The sequence below is a fragment of the Lactuca virosa genome, chromosome 1 (genome assembly GCF_052849685.1).
Source record: "Lactuca virosa cultivar CGN04683 chromosome 1, Lactuca_virosa_CGN04683_v6, whole genome shotgun sequence".
Taxonomy (NCBI): Eukaryota; Viridiplantae; Streptophyta; class Magnoliopsida; order Asterales; family Asteraceae; genus Lactuca; species Lactuca virosa.
This window is the reverse complement of record NC_136426.1, coordinates 130,815,209-130,833,452: the sequence shown is the minus strand read 5'-3', so window position 1 is coordinate 130,833,452 and position 18,244 is coordinate 130,815,209. Positions and strand designations below refer to the sequence as shown.

At 32.0% G+C, this 18,244-nt stretch overlaps 1 protein-coding gene and 1 long non-coding RNA gene across 5 annotated transcripts; both read right to left on the bottom strand.

Annotated features, from left to right (window-relative positions):
• Positions 1 to 156: 156 nt before the first annotated feature.
• On the bottom strand, positions 157 to 2,255 carry LOC145106628 (uncharacterized). Of its 4 annotated transcripts, none has more exons than XR_013707612.1 (7): positions 2,152 to 2,255; positions 1,996 to 2,043; positions 1,782 to 1,854; positions 1,027 to 1,071; positions 662 to 801; positions 349 to 510; positions 157 to 234 (listed from the first exon to the last, which is right to left on the bottom strand). It is a non-coding gene; the product is annotated as an uncharacterized LOC145106628 (long non-coding RNA). The 4 variants fall into 4 exon arrangements; XR_013707611.1 differs by having other exon boundaries at positions 157 to 408; positions 479 to 510; XR_013707609.1 differs by having other exon boundaries at positions 157 to 510.
• Positions 2,256 to 9,872: 7,617 nt separating this feature from the next.
• On the bottom strand, positions 9,873 to 12,330 carry LOC145158133 (uncharacterized). Its single transcript, XM_079077070.1, has 8 exons — positions 12,193 to 12,330; positions 11,443 to 11,611; positions 11,297 to 11,359; positions 11,141 to 11,198; positions 10,952 to 11,052; positions 10,818 to 10,862; positions 10,284 to 10,748; positions 9,873 to 10,209 (listed from the first exon to the last, which is right to left on the bottom strand). The coding sequence occupies exons 2-8, from the start codon at positions 11,575 to 11,577 to the stop codon at positions 10,039 to 10,041; spliced, it is 1,038 nt and encodes a 345-aa protein (XP_078933196.1). The 5' UTR covers positions 11,578 to 11,611; positions 12,193 to 12,330; the 3' UTR covers positions 9,873 to 10,038.
• Positions 12,331 to 18,244: the final 5,914 nt, after the last annotated feature.

Below are 18,244 nucleotides of genomic sequence, written 5' to 3'. Positions count from 1 at the left end.
AAGATTACAGAGTTGGTTCCTATGATACAAAAACATTACCAAAATGGTTCGTTTGTAGAAAAATATTACAAAAATGGTTTGTATACATAAAAATATTACATAAATAGTCCATGTACACAAAAATATCACACAAATGACAACTATGGTAGAGAAGCATTACCGAATTTCTCTTTGTGACATAAAAACATTACAAAATGGTCTTTGCTGCAGAAAATATTTACATAATTGGTCTTTCTGTAGAAAAACATTACAAAATTGGTCCATGTACCGGAAAAGATTAGAGAATTATATTCTTATATCTTGCACTTAGCTCATTATTGGACTAAATGCAATAAATAGGTATGGTACCTGCACAAAAGCTTCCTTCCAACCTCCACGGCTGAACTCGAATCAAATTTCTGAAAAGGACTATGATATACATTGCAAATTTACTTTTTTGCCATTTTGCAAAACATTTTCAATACTTACACAAACTTACCAACAAAAATGATTACTGTTAGAATCCAATCCCTGCAACACATTTTCAATAAAAGTTAGGAGTACATCTCATATTCCATATCTAGCCACCAAAAAGTCATTCTATAAATTTCTTACTATTAAAAAATTGATATGTATGTGTGTTCAGCAAAAAAATATAAAGAAAAAGTAGCACCCTTTTTACCTTGGCACTGGCAGATAGTCCAAAGAAGGACTCAACCTCCTCAAGCTTTACATCATACTCAATTGGCGATGCATCAATTTTTCTACTATCTAATTACTCAATTGCCACTTCTTTTTTTGGGATTTCTGTGGCATCTTCTCCTGATCACATATTAAATTATTAAAAAAAATGAAACTAGTGTAAAAAAATCATAAATAATTAATGCTGAAGTTCAGGTATATCCATGGTTCTTCTTTCCTAAATGAGAATGCACTTGGGGCATTTCACTCGTAAAAATGGAAAAAAAAAATACATATAAATTGAAAGTATGTTGCCATTTAGGGCATTTCACTTGTAAAAATGGAAAATGCACTTAATAGGATAACCTCTTATTACCGGACCAAAGATTGGAAAGCCTTCAGAAGCAAAAGCTGCAAATTAAAAATGCATATCAGCTAGACTCAAGAACCAAAATTGTAATTTACTCCTATGTATATGTAATTTGATGTAGGAAAGCTTTGATTCCAGATGGGCTACTTAAACTTTCAGAAGGGATTTGGTGTCCCTAGGTGGTTCAATCGTTTGAAAAATTGGACATGAACACATGAAAAAAAAACCGAACAAATCAGCATAGAGGCATAACCAAAAATAGTTGGTATGCCGATTGTTTTTCTCCTAAAGTAGAAACAGGTGGATGCTAAAACAAAAAGCAACTTTTTAAAGATATTTTTTAAATCTTGATAAAACTCAAAATACGAATACATCGGCATCCTTGCCCAGATGAACTACATGAATTTTGAGATGAGTAAAAACTTGTTTCCGTTCTTCCTATTTCCTAGTAAAACAGTGAAGCAATCTCATATTTTGGTTTGAAGAATTCCATAAATGACAATCATCAACAAAAGGGTAATTTGTATGTGGAAAAAAAGGCATAAATGCCCTCCATGTTCATTATTGAATATACCCCTAGAAAGTTTATTTAATGTAATACAAAAAACATATCTGACCATGAATCATGGTGCTGATACATATTTCGACTAACCACCTGCATCGCTTATGCTTGTGTCTCAATACCAATAAACAGAAATTCATGTCCAAGATCAACTCAAATGTTTTAATTTTTATATCAGAATGTATTTACCTCATTCAATGCGAAAATTGACTGGAAATCCTGAAGACATACGGACCACACCCATTGAAGCGATTAATTCAAACTGAGCCAAAGTGAAAATTGGGGGAAAACACAGTTGATGTTTGAGTTTCGAAGCAAAATTTCACACAACAATTAACATGTTGAAAATTTGAAATAAAATAAATAAAAATGTAATCTCATCACCGACACAATTGCTATTTACCTGGAGTTTCTTAATACCATTATTATCCACCAATATATCACATAAAACCTGCATATAAAAGCACATACATTATTCCATAACTATAAACATCATAAATATGAAATATTAGATAACTGGTAAAAACAAAATCTAAAAACTAGTTCAAGCAATATCTACCTCTTCATTAACCTGGAAAAGGAAAAACAGGGGAAAGCACCGACAACGTTAGCCCTCCGTGCAGTTTACTGTTCCTAACTTTCAGGGGAAAAACAGGGCAAAATCGTCAGATTTAGTGCCAAAAATCTGAACCACTAAAAATATAAAAACGAAAATATAAAAACTTATGGACCAATTTTACCAACCTCTCATGCAGTTTACTGTTCCTAACTTTCATTTCCTTAATATATATATATATATATATATATATATATATATATATATATATATATATATATATATATATATATATATATATATATATATAGGATATGTGGATATGGAAATAAATTTAACCAACAATGAATTTTATATTTAGTAACCAGCATCATTTAAACATATATATTTATATATTTAGTAAATAGTATGATAATAAATATAAAAAAAATTCAAATAAATATCATTAACTTTTTATCTAACTTACAATTACTAACTATAAAGATTTGCCTTTATTGTGACTTGTTAGAATATTAAAGACATCCCAATGCAAGTTTAACAAGAGATTGATGAGTGGATATGTGATGACAATTAATAAAAATTCAATATAGTATTGATGACTTAACAGAAAATAATTGAATGGTAGAGTTGTATTTCTATTCGATGGTTAAATTGAAATCTGAGCTGATCATTTGATCAAGAAAATTGAAATTGATTTTGATTTTCAAATATGCATCCAAATAGTTTAAAATAAATTAAAATATGAACCCTACCAACCAAATTGTAATTTGTGCATCATTTTTACAATGTGGATTTCAATAATCAAGACGTTTCCAAAAGCTTATGTAATTTTTAAAGTCATTAGATAACCTCCAAATGGAATCATTTAGAGGCCACGATTGAATTGTTTAACATTTGGCGCGTAGAGGTCACATCTTAATTGGTTAGCATTCAACGTGTTTGGTAAAACCTCTGAACGGTTAAGAAACCCTACCTTCTATTAACCATTAAAATGTTGATGTTATTTAACACTAAACGATTCAGTTTTATCAAATAATCGACTCCAAACCATTTAATATAATTAGAAACAAAGCAACTCCAATAAATTAATAAATTATTAATAAAAATAGTTAATTACAAAACTAACCATACATTCTAAAAAAATTATTTAAACCTATGCTTTTTATCTCACATTTTCCCATTTTATCCTCTGGTAATAGGAAAAAAAGGTTCTGGAAATTAAAAAAAAAAAAAAAAAAACTCACACTTGACAAAAAAATCATTTGAACCAACTTTTTCGTTTTAGCTCAAAATTCTTTGGTTCTTCTTGTTGTTGTTGCTTATGGCGTTCTTGTGACTTTTACATTAAAATCTAAATGAGCCATTAGATTGTTATTTGAACAAATAGAAACGTTGTTATGTTCCTTTCTTGCTTGCAAAACACTTATCAAAATCTTATTTACATGATGCTTAGAGATTGTAGGAGGTGAAGAACAACATTTAACATTAGCATGATCTTAGATTGTCTTAACATCAAACAGAAAAAAAAAAATCTCACTCCAATCAATGTTTTGGAAATCTAGTTTTAGGTTTCAGGTTTTCCCCTTTAGAAACATTTTCAAGCTCAAAAGTTATTTGATCCATAATAATCTTATAGTTTCCTTTAAGACTTAATTTTTTTCCCATAGTTGATAGCGGCCCATCGGGCCACGCCAAACCATGTCAGGTGGCGACGCCTCGAAACACATGCTTGAGATTGTGCGGGAGCGATCCTATGCCAGTCTAGAAAGCAACGCCCACGGGGACAACTTTTTAACACCCTCTTTCGGCCGGATTACGACGGGAAAGTCGCCTAGCGACAAAGCGGTATTAGTCGACAACCTTAGTGGTTCACGCACCACAACCAACATCCCCCATGAACTAATTATATAAGGGCGATAGCCACACTCTCAACATTAAGGTCCTTAAGGCTAATACTTTCACTACTACTCTCTCATAGATAACTTGGCCGTTGGAGCATCCTTCCGGGATCACCTCCTGGAGAACGCCTGACGAGTTTACCTTTTGTGTCATGGGGTTCGATTACAGGCGGTAATCCCATCGAAACTACCCAAGGAGCACCACTTTGCATCATCAATAGTCATATCAATATTGGTAGAGTCAACGAAGAATGTAGCATGTGAAGAATAATCATTTCAAAACTAGTTTGGTATCTTAGATTGTTTTAAGAATCACAAGAAATTTGGATATTTAATTTCAGTTTTCATGTTTTCCGTTCGATATTTTCAATCTCATAAGTGATTTGATCCATAATAATTTAATTAGCTTCCTTAAGACTTGTTTTTTTCCCATAAATAACTATATCAATGATAGCAGAGTCGACAAAGTTTTTAGTCATTGCATTGTTGTTCATTTTCAAATTAACAGACATAGAACCTTCACTTAGCAAACACAAAACCTTTGATCTCCAAATTAGCAAGTGCAAAATCATTGATCTCCAACACGGAAAAATTTAGAAGATGTTAGGATATTTTAATAAAAAGTAGGTTTAAAATGAATATATATATATATATATATATATATATATATATATATATATATATATATATATATGTGGGAAAATACCGGGTATACATATTATTTGGGGTTGAATTCCAAAATATAGACACAAAAAATTGAATTTCCGAGTATAGACATAGATTCCACGGAGGTAGCTCCGCGGAATCCACTGTAGCTCCGCGGAATGGCAAAATCGTAAATAAATGAGGGAATTTAAAAATAATAATAATAATAATAATAATAATAATAATAATAATAAATAAAGATCCATTCCGCGGAGCTACCTCCGAGGAATGAACTCATTTCGCGGAGGTAGCTCCGAGGAATGGATCTTCAGGAAAAAAAAATCACCCCAATGATTCTTTTATCTAAAGATCTTCAATTAAAAGACCAATTTTTTTTCACCTCACATTCATTCCAAACAATGTCAAAAAAAAAAATTCATATTATCATAATCTTTTCTTGAAAATAATTAGTTGAGGAATAAATATAAACCCCGAAGAATCGATTTGAAAAAAAAAATCTGAAGATTGATTCCTCGGAGCTACCTCCGCGGAATGAGTTCATTCCTCGGAGGTAGCTCCGCGAAATGGATCTTGAGTTTTTTTTAATTCCCTCATTAATTTACGATTTTACCATTCCGCGGAGCTACAGTGGATTCCGCGGAGCTACCTCCGCGGAATCCATGTCTATGCCCAAAAATTCAATTTTGTGTCTAAATTTTGGAATTCAACCCCAAAAAATGTCTATAGCCGGTATTTTCCATATATATATATATATATATATATATATATATATATATATATATATATATATATATATATAGAGAGAGAGAGAGAGAGAAATGATCATTTGAGAACTCAAAGTTTCCCGAGAACCCGAGAACCGATTGTGAGCCGTTAGATCAAAATAATAAAAGGTTAGGATGCTCGGTGGCGTTTTTGTAAATAAATGGGAAAATTAAACACGGGGGTATGGTTCTGAAATTAATCGAAGGGCATTTATGGTACTGAAGAGATTATCCCCCAAATCAATCGATGCCGCTCTCAAATCCCTCATCGTCTTTGTCCGTCATCCCTCTTTCTCTTACAAATTCATCGTCGATCCTTCCCCAATCCAGAACCATCGCCTGACATCTATGGTTTCCTCCGTCAAATGTCTCCGTTATTCATTGAATCAGGTAAGGTGAAGACTACTAATCCATGGTCCTTATCCTCCGTATCATCGATGGTGAATCCACGAGCTAAGAGATCGATGTCATTAGTTTTCATCTTCAATTGCGACAGTATTATGATGGATCTTTGATAGCCGAAGTATGTGTAATCACGTCGTACAGAAAGAGATCCCCACTGAAGATCAGACTCACACACATGCGCTGAAGATCGATGAAGGACCACAGTTATTGTCGATTTTCAACAATATCATCGCCGATTTCAATGAAATCACCATCGATTTCTAGCACAAGTGATCAAAATCACACACATAAAGTCGATTATTGCTCATCGCAACGCAGGTCCGTCCTTCGGTACATGTCGACACCATCTCTAGTATCTTCTTCACTTTTTCAATCACTGAAACTGTACTTTTGGAACGGAGAGGATTTTACCGATGGTTCTCACAATCCCCTGACAGACGAGTTCCTTTTTCGATTGGTGAGATGTGTTAATCTAGACTCGAATTAGTCTTCTAAGATACATCTTAATGCCTCCTCTGTATATATTCAATCAAGTTTTGTTCATCATTAAGCCCAATGCCAAAGTGATAGGTTTTAGTTAGTCCATTTGATTTGAACTATTGTGTTTCTATGCCTCTGCAAATTGCTGATTAAGATACTTATTCATTCGATTTCAAGAACAGAAAGTGGTGATTACCTCAAGTGATTTTCATACTTAAAAAAAACTTAATTACCTCAAGTGCTTCATCCAGCTTCATCAAGTACTCCTCTGTTGTGATTCGACTCTGTTGACAGCATAATAAAAATGTGTAAATCCCATAATAAGCACAAATAACAGAATTTATAGAACAAATAATCAACTTACAGGAACTTCAACTGGTTGATCAATGTATCTCCTGGCCTCATAATCCTAATAAAGAAATGAAATGGAAATATAATTAATTTAAGTTCAAACTTGAAGTTTAAGTATATGATTTAGAAGAAGGCAGCTCACAAGTTCCTGTAAACATCAACAGGGATTTGCTCAATTTAGTTCTTGCTGTCTCTTTTGCAAAAGAACAAGTTCAGATTCTTTCAAGGTATTCTTTAAAATTGTTTTAATAGAACTTATTATATATGGTGCTTACTATTGTTTTGGTTTATTTGCTTTGAATGTAGCAACATAGCTGGGTTTATTTGGATCACTGATATTGATATTCCAAGGTTTGATTGAGAGCTCTGAACTTATTAAATATTAAATATAGAATACAAATTAATTTTGTGTTGTATTTACAATTTCAGGAAGAAAATCACATATCTAGCTCCATCAGGAGGAGAACTTCCGAGCAAAAAATAGACCTGATAGTCTATTGTTTTCAGCATTCAACCTGCTTCCCTGAAAACTCAAGAGTCAGCCCTCTGTATTTATGCACTACACCTATTAAGGTTTGTTCTTTTATTTATGACATGGGTCCTAGATAGTTTTTAGATGTGAATTTTAAAAATGAGTAATCATTTGCTAAAAGATAGGGATAGTTAGGAAATTTTACATATATCTCAATAATTAGTTATCTTGCAACAACTCATTACATTATTATCCAAATTTAATTATTTTGTCGTATATAATATCCATTGTATTAATTTGGATGTGATTCATATATTTACATGTGAATTATATGTGATTCACACGTGATTCACATGTAGATCATATGTGATTCACATGTAAATCTCATGTGATTCACATATTAATCACATGTAAATCATATATGAATGATATGTGATCCACATGTAAATCACATAGTAATTACATGTAAATTACATGTAATTCACATATGAATCACATGTAAATCACGAGTGAAACACATGAATTACATGCGATTCACATGTAAATAACATGTAATTCACATATGAATTACATGCGATTCACATGTAAATAACATGTAATTCACATATGAATCACTTGTGATTCACATGTAATTCACATATGAATTACATGTGATTCACATGTAAATCAATGTAATTTACATATGAATCAGATGTGATTCACATGTAAATCACGAGTGAAAAACATATGAATTACATGTGATTCATATGTAAATAACATGTAATTCATAATTCACATATGAATTACATGTGATTCACATGTAATTCACATATGAATCACATGTGAATATCACATTATATAATCTCATGTGAATCTTAAAAGATACATTCACATGATAGTTAAAAGATACACATTATATAATCAGATGATATAATCTCATGTGAATCTTACATGATATATACATGTACAATTTTGTGAGTGTTCTTGCATTAATCATTTTTTTTTTAATTTTCTTGTAGAATTTGAAGAATTTGTGGAAAAAATTGAAGAGGTGAAAAGTGATAAATTGAAGAAAATATGAAAATCTTGATATGAAGAAATGATAGTATTGTGAATCGTTGTAGTTTTTTTTATATTTTATTTTGTATTGAATAAAATACTTGTAGTATTATGTTTATAGATTGATTAATAAAATTGAGATTTTTTATGATTTACTTACGAATATGATTGTATAAGAAAATATTCATATATGCATTTTAAAAAATATGTATATATGCACCTAAAACGTTGATTTTTTTCTAAAAAATTAGAGTTTTTTTTTTAAATATTATAGTTTTTTTTAAATATACTGATGTTTAAAAATTTACTTTTTAATAAAAAATGCAGTTTTTTTTTGTAAAAAATTGCAATTTTTATAAAAAAAAACTGCAGTTTTTTCTTAAAAAAATTGCAGTTTTTTCTTAAAAATTGCAGATTTTTTTTTTTGAAAAAAAATGCAGTTTTTTTTTTGAAAAATTACTGTTTTTTTTTTTAAATTGCAGTTTTTTTGAAAAAAAAAATACAGTTTTTTTAAAAAAAATTGCAGTTTTTTTGAAAAAATTGCAGTTTTTAAAAAATCATTTTTTTGAAAATTCATTTTTTCTGAAAAAATTAAAAAAATCTCCATTGAAAAAAACGAAAATTATTATTATTTTTTTAAATATGAAATTTGTTTTTTTATGTTAATTTTTAGAACTTTTATTAATCTTTCCAATAACAAAAAAAAATAAACATTAAATAAGATTGGTAAAATGACGATCATGTCCTTAATGAATTAATTTCGATCCAACGTTCCACTTTTAGTTCTCGGGAAACTTTAAGTTCTCAACCGATCTCAACCCTATATATATATATATATATATATATATATATATATATATATATATATATATATATATATATATATATATATATATATATATATATATAGGGTTGAGATCGGTTGAGAACTCAAAGTTTCCCGAGAACTAAAAGTGGAGCGTTGGATCGAAATTAATTCATTAAGGACATGATCGTCATCTTACCAATCTTATTTAATGTTTATTTTTTTTTTTGTTATTGGAAAGATTATATGGTTTTCATTTTAGTATCCAAAATCCAACATAATGTGAACCATACAGTCTAATCCGAATCGTTGGGCAATTCATTTTTACTCCTAGTCCCATATGTTTTTATTAGATAGAAATGTAACTAATAACCGTAGATATGGCGGTTATATAAAAAAGTTGGTGAAATTTTGTAACTTTTATTAGAAGTTTCTCTAAGCTTTTTGTTAATACTAATTACAAAATGATAATGTAAAAAGTTGTTTTATAATAAAAAAAAATTAATTTTAAAAGGAAAAAAACGATCCAAACTGAAACTGGCCTAAAAGAAAAGAAAACTGGACCGAGACCGATCCAAAACCGTTTTTTTTTTTTTTTTTTTTTTTTTTTTTGTTATTTACATTACCTGTTACTAGTAATAATACATTTTACAAACAAGAAAACAAATACAGTAAATATGTAGCAAGGTGTAATGGAGTAATGGTACGCATAAACTTAATAATTCATCATACAAATAAGGAAAAAAAAAATACACATGCTATCTAATTAAAAAAAACTAAAAGGATCACTAACTATCAAAATGTAGAGCTCAAAAATGAAATTAAAATGGTAACACAAGACAACAGAATTGGAAGCCTAGCATTATTTATTTCTAACTATAAATCAAATTATAAAGTGAACATATAAGCAAAATGCTCTAGACATGCAACTATACCAAAGATTATAAAAAAAAAATGAAAGATTAGCAATCTTACTAATTACTTTGTGTGGGTGTTTGTTTAATCATATGTTCATTTAAGAAAAAACTTCCAAATTTCCGTATCTGTCATTTCTTTAATTAAATGATTTCCAAAAATGCCCTCCTCATCTACCAGGCTCCTTAGTTGTCGAGCTGTGCTGTTGAACCCAACATAATTTTTTTTAGTAGCAATGAATACTACTCCATAAGGAGGCTTCAAGCACTGATTATCAAGAAAATTAATAAATCAGAAACCTAAATGAAATTCAAATATTCTTTTGCAATATAGAAACTGACCTTTTTAATGAGTGTATAAAGCTTCTTTAAAGAAGTTCCCGAATGTGGAATATCAGACATCAATATAACATCATATCCACCTCCAACATCACTCTCATTAGCCCTCTCCCACACCCTACTTCCAGTTGACTTTCTAGAAGAATGTTCTTGTCCCATGATGCTACCATCATGGCTGCTGTAGCTACACCTATCGATAAAATCATCTTCTGAGAAACTAAGGTTCATTACTGGTGATGCTTCTAGAACATTCTTCTCTACAACAGACAAAACTCCAGGAAGCTCTTCCCATTCTCCAGCATAAAAGTGAACTGTTGGAGAGAGAATTTGTCTTGATGGAGTAAGTGGAGTTTCAGGCTGTTTGCTTTGTTTATCCTTTTCTTGTTCAAGATTAGACATGACATTTGGGATTGTTGTACGTCTTATTGTTTCTGCATTTAGATCTTGAAAGTGCACTGTTGAAGCTCCCTGAAATACCAATGTACCTTAGTAAATAAATGATTAAATGTAAGTCTTTTTTATCCAAGATTATTGTACCTTTAGACAAGCAAAGATCCCTGGGATTCCATGGCCACAACTAAGCTGTAAAAAGGAGAAAAGAGAAGGATATTTAATTAGGGTAATCTTGTGAATCAGAAAAAAGAAAATAGTATAATAATCTGAGTATATACCTCAAGTACCCTTTTGCCTCTAAAGCTCAACTGTCCATCACGAATCTCATGCTTAAGGATGTTAACAAGATCAAATGAGCTATCCCAGGATTTCAAAGATGCTGCAACAAAATCATGTTAGATTCCCAGAATATAACAATTCATTTTTTATAGTAAACAATTCAAGATTGTAGTTAGTTAGTTAGTTACCATCAGGTTTTGATGATTTCAACTCTGAACCTATAATATCTGAGACACTAACTCTTCCCTACATTGAAAATAAAGTAAAAGCATTAAGTCACTACTACAGAATCTGGGAAATGAGCAGTTAGTAGATATAATATGAGGGGATAATATATATTGCACCTTGAAGAGGCTAACTTCTTGACAATCTATGTTTTCAACAGCATTTCTGTAAGGGTATCTCATCTGTGGAGAGAAAAGTTGTGCATTTTAAACCCAAAATCCCAAGATGTTTCATGTAGAGTGGAGAAAATCAGAAAGTAAAGTACCTTAGAGGGTAGAATCTCAACAGCTGGTGAAGGCAGATGCATCTCCTTATCAGATGTGATGGACATGCTTTGAGCTACCCTGTCATGGGGCACCAATCCAGGCAAGCATTGTGTAAACAATGATGGTGCACGCATTCTAATTAAGTCTGAATTCTTTCAGAAGAAAATCCTGTAAGAAAGCACTTGATTATATATTCCATTATGCCTTTTATATATGGCATAACACATAGTACATATATTGAATTTGAAGTACAAATTGTGTTTTAAGCTTTACAGAAACTGGTGTGAGAGTGACATGTTGATGAAGACTACTATTAACACTTGTACTAACTGCACATCTAACTTGAAATTTTCTAGAAATTCTTAAAGCCAAAAGACAAACAACAAGACAAACATCTTGACCTTTATCAATGTAAAATGATCTAGACACTACTAGAACAAAAATACAAAGTGAAAAGTAGCACATACTGTTCAAAAATTGCAAAACAAAACAGAAATTTTAGATCGAAATCCAATTCCAGAAAAACTACAATAAGCTTCAAACAAAACAACTGATTATACTAATCAGAAACACAAACATATTACGATTTTGGATCAAGCATTCCATTTAACAACTTTTCCATCAGTCAACAAAATTCAGCATACGTAAACCGATAATCAAGCCATTAAACAGCAAAACTCGAAAACAAACAAGCAGAATTATACAAATTGATGTGAAGAACGATGAACGAAAAACGAACAGAAACATACCGAAGCAATAAACAACGAACTGGAACTGAATCACGATCCTTGGATGCAAACTACGACGAATTCAACGAAAGAGATGTAATGAAATATATATAATAGCTGTAACCTAGTAGAAATTGAAGGGGTTTTTTTTATTCAAAGGTCAAAAGAAAACACCAAAAATCGAAGAACAGAAGCTTCCGGATACAGACTTGCCTTTGCAAATTGCAGCTGGTGGGTATATATTTTGCTATAATGACGATTAAGTCCTTTGACGTTTTCAAAATAGAAGGAAGTCAACGTGGCGAGGGTAGGTTTGGAGGTAGATTAAGAAGAAAAGTGAGGGTAAATTGGACCACAACTTTAGCGGTTGGTTGATGATACGGATGCCTTGTTGGCTGGTATGAAAAGGGGGAAGGAGCAAACGGGGAATATCGTCATCTATGGCCACGTGCATGGCACGTCATTCTCGTGGTAGGTAAAATAGTCTTTTCACTTCTTCCATGAAGATAATTAATAGTAATAAATAAATAGATGAAATTTTATCATAATTTTTTAATATAAATGTAGAAATTTGTTTATGAGATTGAAGGGATTTGTTTATGTTGATGATGCCTTGTTGGCTATTTGGTTGGTATTAGATATTAATAATTAGATATTAATAAAGGAAAACAAGAATGGTTAATACATAAAAACTAGAATTAAGTGTATACAAATTGCAAAAATGGTCCCTGTGGTTGGCAAATTTATGTGTTTTTGGTCCAAAACGAAACGTTGGTGTATCAGTGGTCCAATTTCAGATATTTTGTGTGCTTTTGGTCCCTATGGTTGGTATTTTGATGTGGTTTTGGTCCATACCTCACCTGAAATGACCGATATGCCCTTAAATATTTCATTTTAACTTATTTTATTTAACTTATTATTATTTTATCTAAAAGAAAAAGAAAAAGAAATTACTACACCCACCCCCACCCATCTCTCTCTCTCTCTCTCTCTCTCTCTCTCTCTCTCTCTCTCTCTCTCTCTCTCTCTCTCTCTCTCTCTCTCGGGTTAGGATTAAGGGGACATTGTGAAGAGATTGTTTGAAATTTTTTAAGAGAGAATAAACGATTTTTTTTTGAAGAAGGAAGGTTGAATGAGGGTTTGTTAGCACAACTGAAGAACCCTAAAGCCGATGTCATCGACCACTCAAATTAGGAGGGGAATGTCAATCGCATATCCTTGAAATCGACTTCGTATCCTCTCAACTAGATCTGATTTATCCGGATTTGGATTTTGATTCAGAAATTTGCAGCGGTAGCTGGTGGCGACGTGCGGCAGGACGCTGCTCTGGCGGTCTCTTGCTGCTTCGTTCCTGCTTCTGCTCGATGGAAGTGACGAGTTGGAGATGAAAGGGAAAGGATTTCGACAATAACAGTTATGGAGGATGGTGGCAGTGGGTTTTCGGGTTTCCTTCTTTCTCGTTTTTCCGGCAACCTTGGTGGGAGGAGGTGGTTGGAGGAACTATGGATGGCGACTGGTGTTGTTTGAGGGTGCTTGGGTAGTGTTTGATTAATCTAATTGTAGGGGATATAAGGTTGAGTTTGTGGTGGGTTATTGGTGTGCTTCACGGTGTTCAAAAGCCACCGATGGTGGTTTTTAGTGGTGTTCGATGGTTACAACAACAACAACAACACCACTCCTTGGTAGTGCTTGTTCTCGTCAGTGAAGGAAGAAAGGTAAATAGAAAACATGAAGGTTGGGTAGTATTTGGTGGTGATTTTGGTCAATAGTGAGTGATGCAAGGTGGTCCGATGGTGGGGTAAGGGGTGTGAAATGGTGGTGTTTCAGAACTGATGAATTGGGGCTGTAGATTCGTGAGGCTTTAGAGGGTTATGCCCTATATTTATCACCATTTCAAGAAGATGGAGGTGGTAAATGGTTACGAGGAGAAAAAGAAGAATTGATTAATTTTCTTTCATTCACTTATATATGGCTTCAATTTGATCAGGGAAGGAAAGTGCTTTAGCATGTTTCCTCATAAGTCCATTTGACTTTCACAAGTCAAAGACAGAATGAGAGAGAGAGAGAGAGAGAGAGAGAGAGAGAGAGCGTGTGTGTGTGTTTGTGTGTTTGTTTGTATTTTCAATTAGCTGAAAACATTAATATAAATGAAAATTTGGAAAAACAAAATATAAGGGCATATTGGTCTTTTTAACTAGATAGGGACCAAAAACGATAGAAAGATCCAGTTTTGGACCAGTTGTGCACCAACGTTTCGTTTTGGACCAAAAGCACATAAAATTGCCAACCACGGGGACCATTTTTGCAATTTTGTCGTGAAACTATACTTTCACACAACTATATTCTAACAAAATAACTAGGTTTTCTTTAGACAAAATTGCAAGAATGGTCCCTGTGGTTAGGTCGAAATTGCCACTTTGGGCCAAACAGGTTTGGACTAGCACTTATGGTCCAAAGGTTTTCATTTTCTTGCCACTTTGGTCCAATTTACTTTAAAATTTTTTGTAATGACGATTTTTCCCTTGGATTTTATTTTTTCAGTTTTTTATTTATTTAAATACTTTTATAAGTAAAAGAAAAATAAAAAATACGTCTCTCTCTCTCTCTCTCAAACACAAAATGATTTAGGGCTTTTATGTAAAAAGGGATCTCATGAGATACAATTAAGTGGTCGAACTTAATGAAATTAGGGCTCATATGCCCCCGTTTTTGTCTGATTGTCAAACGAAAGGAAGTCGAACACGAAGGAATCAACATAGATAAAATCAACGACGTTGGCAGAATGGAGCATAAGGCTTCGTCGGTGGAATTGCAGGCCGAGATTGTCTGTGGGATCGACTAGACCGAAGTGACGAAGGCGTGAAGAAGTAGCAAAGTTTCGCTCGTTTCCATCTAACTGTAAGGTGCGAAGGAGGAAGGGAGGCATCTCCGGTGGGGACAGTTTATTAGCAAGGATCGACGGAAGGATGAGAAAAGGTTCGAGTATAGATTGTTAGGTGATTGGAGTTCAAACGCAGAAGGTATCTCCGTTTTTTTTTCGATTTGAAAGAATCTGATTAAGGGAAAGGGTCTCCAGCTAGTCGTTGAGGTTGGAAACGAGGCAACAGCTCCGGCTGTTTGCCTTCATTTTTTTTATAGAAATCAGTGGGTGTTTGGTTTGGGTGTTTGAATTTATTGTTTGACAGGGGAAGAGCTTGAAGCACCGATTTCATAAAAGAATCCTAGCAATTACTTTTCAAACCCTCCTCAACGAACTTAAATCCCCAAATCAAAACTAGAAATGGAAGTGGAAACAGGTAATGGCCATCGATTAAATCGTTGAAGAGGGGGTGGCGGAGATGAGATGTGTGGAGTTAGGATTCCGACACTATTGGTTATGACGGCCGACTCCGGTGGTTTGGGTGGTGTTTATCTAGTAAGGAAAAAAAGGACGATAAATGGTTTTGGGAGGGAGAGAGAGAGAGAGAGAGAGAGAGAGAGAGAGAGAGACTTATTTTTTTTACTTTTTTAATTATAAAAGTATTTAAATAAAAAAAACAAAAAAAAAAAAAAACAAAATCCAAGGGCAAAATCGTCATTACAAAAAAGTTTAAAGTAAATTGGACCAAAATGACAAGAAAATGAAAACCTTTGGACCATAATTGCTAGTCCAAACCTGTTTGGCCCAAAGTGGCAATTTCGACCTAACCACAGGGACCATTCTTGCAATTTTGTCTTTTCTTTACATACCCCTCCCCCACCCCCCCCCCCATGTGATGTTTTGTTTATTTTATTTTATTTTATTTTATTTTATTTTATTTTTGTTTTTTTAATAAATACATAATATTATTATTATTATTATTATTATTATTATTATTATTATTATTATTATTATTATTAACATTAAAAGTACATTTTATTATTCGGTTTGACTATTTTTTTGTTATTTTTTTCATTCAGATTATCACTATATTATTTTTTCGTTCGTGTTATTTTTTTGTTCCGATTATCTTTGTTTCAGACTACTTTTTGTATTATTTTTTTATATAGGTTATCAATATGTTATTTTTTCGTTTGGAATATCATTGTGTTATTTTTTTCGTTCATATTATATTTGCGTTGTTTTCTTCGGTTGAATTATTCAATGCTATTTTTTTTGTCTGGACTATCTATGTGTTATTATTATTTTTTTTTAAACGGCAAATCTAACATACTCCTAAACTACACCTTAAATCCACTTATGTCTACGACGGGACTTGAACCTTCAACCTCAATGAGGGAAGGCAACATCAGATACCGCTGAGTTAGAAGTCATTTGGTATGTGTTATTTTTTTAATACAGACAATTATTGTGTTCTTATTTTTTTTTTTTTGTTCTGACAATCTCTATCTTATTTTTCCGTTTGGATTATTCATATGTTATTTTTTTCATTTAGATGATCCTTCGTTATTTTTTCGTTGCGACTAACATTCTGTTGTTTTTTTCGTTCCAATTATCTATGTGCTATTTTTTTCGTTCGGTGTATCTCTGTGTTATTTTTTGTTCTGACTATCTCTATGTTATTTTTCCGTTTGGATTATTCATATGTTATTTTTTTCATTTAGATTACCCTTTGTTATTTTTTCGTTCCGACTAACATTCTGTTGTTTTTTTCGTACCGATTATCTATGTGTTATTTTTTTCGTTCGGTGTATCTCTGTGTTATTTTTTGTTCCGACTATCTCTGTATTTTTTTCCGAATATTCATGTGTTATTTTTTCATTTGGACTATCATGGTGTTATTATTATTATTATTTTCATTCAGACTATCAATGTGTTTTTTTTTTCATTAGAACTATCACTGTGTTATTTTTTTAGTTCGAACTATTTGATGTTATTATTTTGTTGCGATTTTTATAGCCATTAAATAAAACTCACACACAAACATAGTTAGTCCGAACAAAAAAGTAGTACCTAGTTACTCAAAACGAAAAAAATAACACAGAGATAGTCGGAACGAAAAAATAATACAATGATAGTCGGAACAATATGTAGGATCGTTCATAAAAATGAAATAATAATAATAATAATAATAATAATAAAACAAAACAAAAAAAAAAAGCAAAATAAACAAATAAACAAACATGAAAATGACAAAAAAAATGTTAAATCAAAATAGATTATTTATGTCAAATCAGAAGGGGTTTTATTTATGTTAATTCAAGGGGATATGCAAAGCAACACTCAATAACTATTGTCGTGAATAAATGCATACGGACTTGTTGGAAAACCTTTTCTGACACATCACCAATAAACATCCATGAACACCCGTTATTTTCATGGGGAATATTTAAGATGATTCAACTGTCTATCAAATAAAAGTCGTCAAGCATGTGTGTGCACCTATTTCTTTGCAAGTAGTAATGTTTTGTATGTTTCTGGTGTTCCGTTCAACCATCCCGACATAAATATTCATCGTTAAAGAGTTATAGGTCATCTATTTTCATTTATTTAAGGGTTTGGAGATTATATCTTTACATATTTGTCTAGTATTGCAATGTGATTATTGTATCGGTCATTCGTTACCATCGTGTTTCGATTGTGTTTCAATACAATGAGACATCAGTATAGTGTTCCCTAGTCGATATTGATTGCTAATGTTCTATCTTCCCCACTTGTTATTATTGTATGTGTTTATACAGTTTGGAGTGAATTAATAGCACAATTCTCTTAAAGAATAAAACATTTCTCTCCATGGATGTTATAATTGATGGTTTTATAGGTTATAATTAAAACATGTGGCGAAAAAACTTAACCATTAAGTTCACATGCAACCTATTTTGATCTAAATTTTCTCTATTGATAGCACCAATCTATGAACATCAAGAACCCTAAAGAAACGCTACTATAATTGAAAATTACAAGGAATTAGGGTTAACATACCTTTTGATTATTATTACAAATAATCAACCAAATCCTTCTTCAAGAAGCTCTTAGAAAGCAATCACCAGAAATCTAATATCTCTGATGGTTTGTACCCAAACCCTAGCAATTAGAACACTTAAGGAGAGGGGGGAGGGGATGAAATTTTCGGCTATTCTTCTTAGAATATTA